Raw genomic sequence first — 4,888 nt, forward strand, 5'->3', positions numbered from 1 at the left:
TCGACAGTCGAATTCTAATGGTGTGTACCGGACAATAATCGACGGTGCCCATCATTATACTTCGACGTCAAACCTCCCGCTCAGATTATCTCACGTGCCGGAAAAATCCCATGCTAATGGGCGCGAACCAAGTACCCTTGGTCCTAAGCGTCCGCCGAGCCAGGCATTTATTCTGTGAAAAATTATCATGTTTATTTTCAAAAGTATGTCATTTATTTTTTATTTATTTACAATGAAAAAATAAAAAAAATCAAATATAAAATTTTGTTTAAAGAAACGTAAGTAATATTTTATCAAAGTATTTATTTTTTTACTTTCTTTTTATTTAGTGTAAAGAATCAATAAATAAAGAATGTAAAGAAGTGTAAAGAAGAGTGTAAAGAATCGATAAATAATTATTTATCGTGAAAAATTTATCAAATTTATTATAAAAAAATTTATTTAAATACTATTTTTATAACTGTGAATAATAATAAACTTAAAAAAATGTAATTAATTTTATTTTGTTTATTGTAGCCGATTAATTAGCTTTTAAAGTTTTAATTGTAAAATATTGTGAAATTTTATCAAATTTATTTATTATAAAAAATTTTTATTTTTAAATACTATTTTTATTACTGTGAATTAATAATTTAAAAAAAGTTTATATCAAAAAAATTTATTATTTATCCAATAATTTTCTTAATGCAATTTTCGAATTTTTCAATTTTTTCAAATTATTTCTCACTTAAATGTAACATTTAATTGAAAAATTAATTAATAATAATAATTTAATAAATTAAATTATTTAAACAAATTAAAAAAATTAAAACTAAATAAATTAAATAAATTATTATTTAAAAAAATGTTAATAAAAAAATATCTGATTTAAATTATTATATACTATGAAATTAAAATAATAAAACAAAAAAAATAATTTTGTTTAAAGAAACGTAACCCAGGCGTGAAAGACCAATGCTGACGATGGATTGAAGCTTGATTCAGTCTTGAACGCCCAGCGTGGGTAACCCAGTGTTGAAGCAGTCTTTATATCACTGTCACTCAATATTGATTCAGCATTGGACACCAATGTTCGTCCCATGCTCGATTCAAGGCTCGGTCAATCTTCGTGAGTGAAGCTTGAATATCTAATCTTAATTCAATTCTGAATCAATCTTGACAGTTTATTTATTGACGTGTGCATTTAAAAATATCAAATACAAATATTTATAAATTATTTAATATTAAAATATTTTTTATGATAATTTTATATACTATTTAAAAATTATTATTATTATTATAATAAAAATAATAATAATTATTATTATTAAATTATTTATTATTATTATTAATTATATAAGATTCATATAAATAAAGTTAAATTATATATTATTATTTTTTTCTTGCTCAGTGTCAAATTATTGTTTTCAAAGTCCAAGAGTTTCGTTTGTCTGAAAAATTTTCAGTAAAAAAAATGTTAATTAGGGTGTAATAAATATTTATGCCTAGTAGTTTCACACTAGGATTAACTGTTTAGTAAATATGTATTATCAAAAAACTATTTTTTGTCAAACGCGTGCGATTAAACACAAATAACCTTGAGACTTTAGCATTGCCAACTTAAGAGTTTAACGTATGTGTTGAGTTGGTAATGCTGGAGTTTCAAGGTTATTTGTGTTTAGCTGCGCGTGTTTGCCAAAAAATAGTTTTTTGATAATATTTACTAAACAGTTAATCCTAGTGTAAAATTACTAAGCATAAATATTTATCACTACCTAATGAACATTTTTTTCACTAATAATTTTTCAGATAAACGAAACTCTTAATCTTTGAAAATAATAATTTGACACTGTACAAGAAAAAAAAATATATATAATTTAACTTATAAAATTATCATAAAAAATATTTGAATATTAAATAATTTATAAATACTTATATTTAATATTGTTCAGTGCACACGGTAATAAAGAAAGTGAAAATTGTTTTCTTTTACTAAAATTATTTTTTTAATATTACTATTTCAAAAGACATTTATTGTTAGTAATATATTATTTATATGATAATAATATAATTATTATAATAGTAACTTAATGCCATTAAATTAACAAACGCATATAATATGAATCCTGCATTAGGGTTCCGCAGCATTGATTGAACATTGAACGCCAATCTTCAACAAGGACTGGAGCGTCAGTCTTAAATAAGTGTTACATTATGGCTAGAAGCAACCTTGCTTCCGCCGTCCCACCGAGGCTTGATCAATGTTGACCAAGCCTCAACAAAGCTTTCGTAAAGCCTGAACCCAGCGTCAGTTCTCACCTGGGTAAGTAATATTTTATCAAAGTATTTATTTTTTTCATTTTTATTTATTTACTGTACGCATTTTTAAATTATTTTTTTTATTTACTGTAAAGAATCAATAATTATTTATTGTGAAATTAATTAATAATAATACAAAGTTAATAAATTAAATTAAATAAATTAGGTAAGTAAATTATTATTTTAAAAAATATTATTTGTTTGTGCAACGCTGGGAGCAAAAGTGTTTTTTTTTAGTTTTTTTCTACACTTTTACGAATTTTTTCTTAAGGAAATTCTGAGGAAATGTATAATATTTCCAAATATTAGGTCTTGGGTTTTGAAGATACACACCTCAGGAATATTTACAACCAAAAACTTTGATGAATTTGCAAAGCGTTTCTTTCAAACAAATATTTATTCTCAAAATGAGCCTGTGGGGCGAAGCGGCTAGTTTTCGGTGGGGCAAACCGGCCATAGAATATTTTCATTGTAATAGAGTTTCAAGAAAATTATTATTAATTAGAATGTTTTTTTCATTAAAATATTTACTTACAATGAAAAATAATTATCTTCCAATGAGAATTAGACCCTTTAATATTGTTTCTCTGATAATTTCAAATATTTTTTTTTTTTTTTTTTTTTTTTTTTTTATTTAAAGCGTTAAGAAAACCTTAAAAGGTTTATATGCATACATTAAACTTATATCTTTAGATTACAATTTTCCAGAAATTTAATTATAAGTTTACACACAGTAATATTAGGTTCTGATAAAAACATTTCTACACACAAGGGCAAGAAAATTTTCATATTATACAGCTTTTTAAGTAAAGATGACCGTTGCCTCACATACAGTGAACATTGCCAAACAACATGATTAAGGTTTTCATTACTTTTTCCACATTTACACTGGGCTCTATTGACAATATTTATACGGGCCAGAGATTCAGCCAGATTGTAATGGTTAGCTCTGCAACGATTAATTATAACAGTTTGTGATCTTGTTAGAGATTTATTGCTAAACCATATTTTTTTAACACTAGAATAATAATTCTCAAAATAGTATTTACCCTTAACAAGACCTTGTTCCAATATAATATCTGTAGACAGCGAGAATGACTTTTTTTTAAACAATTCGTACAAATCAGTATAAGGAATCCTTAAAATATCCAAAAAGTCCTTTTCAGTAGCTGATTTAGCCTGAAAATCAGCTTCCTCATTTCCTCGGACTCCGTTATGTGAAGGAACCCAAAAAAATGTTATAAAACTATTGTAAGAATTATTAGCAAAAAATTTAACATATTTTTCTTTTATTTCAAAAATGTACGGATTAGTTTTAATAGTAAGAAAACTAGATTTTAAACTTTGTAAAGCGCTTAAAGAGTCCGAAAAAATGAGAAAGCTATGACTTCTATGTTCCAAGGCAACATCTAAGGCATCACTCAAAGCAACACATTCAGCCGTAAATACAGATGCCTCGCATGGCATACTCTTTCTTATACATATACTCAATTCTGGACAAATACAAGCAGAACCGACATAAGAACGCGAAGATACCTTACTCCCATCCGTAAAAATAGATATAGCATTGCTCTCATGTATTAAATCATTTAATCTATTATTTGGATTAGATAAACTACTAAGGTCGTTACCAATGCTGGTGTCAACGGGTAATATTGTTTTTAAAATTTCATAATCTGAGCAATACATGTTGTAGTTGTTGCGAGAATCAACTGACTTAAAATCATTCAATTTAAAAATTACATTACGACACAATAAAATCTTACGGTTTAAAACTTTACGTTTACAGAGGTTAAAATAAACATTCACAGAGTTAAAAATAAGAAAATTCCGATTTGATAAAATTTTTGCCAAATAACAATCGCACAGGTAAACAGAACGGTCTCTCAACATCATAAGTTTAGACTCAGCCAATATGACATTTATAGGCGTACTTCTACGGTAGCCAAAAGCTATTCTAATTGCATTATTTTGTATAGACTCGATTTTTTGTCTACCTTTTTTAGTCTTAGGAAAATACAAACATGAACCATAGTCGACAATAGAACGGACATAGCTTTTATACAAAGTTAATAGAGTTTCAGGACTTGAACCCCACCAAGTACCACAAAGGTATTTTATAATATTTAAAGCTCTGGAACATTTCTTAAAAACATCGTCAATATGGGGCAGAAAAGACATTTTGTAATCAAATATGACACCCAAAAATCGAACCGAAGCACTTGATTTAATTACATGACCTTTAATTTTAATTTCTACATTACCAGGGAAAATTTTTATATTATTAACATCAACAATCTGAGGTTTAGACAGAGAGAGTTCAAGTTCAAGAGAAAGCAAATTATTATCAATCCTATTTATAGCCTTAGACAACATATTTACACCTCTCTTGACAGATTTCGTTTTAACATACAATGCTATATCGTCTGCAAATTGAGAAACAACAACACTTTTATTTAAGTCATCAACAATATTAGAAACATAAATAAGATACAATAGTGGGCTCAGTACGCCACCCTGAGGTACTCCCTTAAAAACTTTTCTTATCTCATCTTGGGTATGAGCTGTATAGATATATCTTTCATGAGAT

At 26.6% G+C, this 4,888-nt stretch overlaps 1 protein-coding gene across 1 annotated transcript; it reads right to left on the minus strand.

Moving 5' to 3' along the window:
• Positions 1–2,613: 2,613 nt before the first annotated feature.
• Positions 2,614–4,078, minus strand: LOC122509729. The gene is made up of 2 exons (XM_043623962.1): positions 3,348–4,078; positions 2,614–3,247 (listed from the first exon to the last, which is right to left on the minus strand). Exons 1-2 carry the CDS (start codon positions 3,985–3,987, stop codon positions 3,207–3,209), a joined length of 681 nt encoding a protein of 226 aa, XP_043479897.1. The 5' UTR covers positions 3,988–4,078; the 3' UTR covers positions 2,614–3,206.
• Between the last annotated feature and the right edge of the window lie 810 nt (positions 4,079–4,888).

The sequence above is a fragment of the Leptopilina heterotoma genome, unplaced genomic scaffold (assembly GCF_015476425.1).
Source record: "Leptopilina heterotoma isolate Lh14 unplaced genomic scaffold, ASM1547642v1 Lhet_62, whole genome shotgun sequence".
NCBI classification, from domain to species: domain Eukaryota; kingdom Metazoa; phylum Arthropoda; class Insecta; order Hymenoptera; family Figitidae; genus Leptopilina; species Leptopilina heterotoma.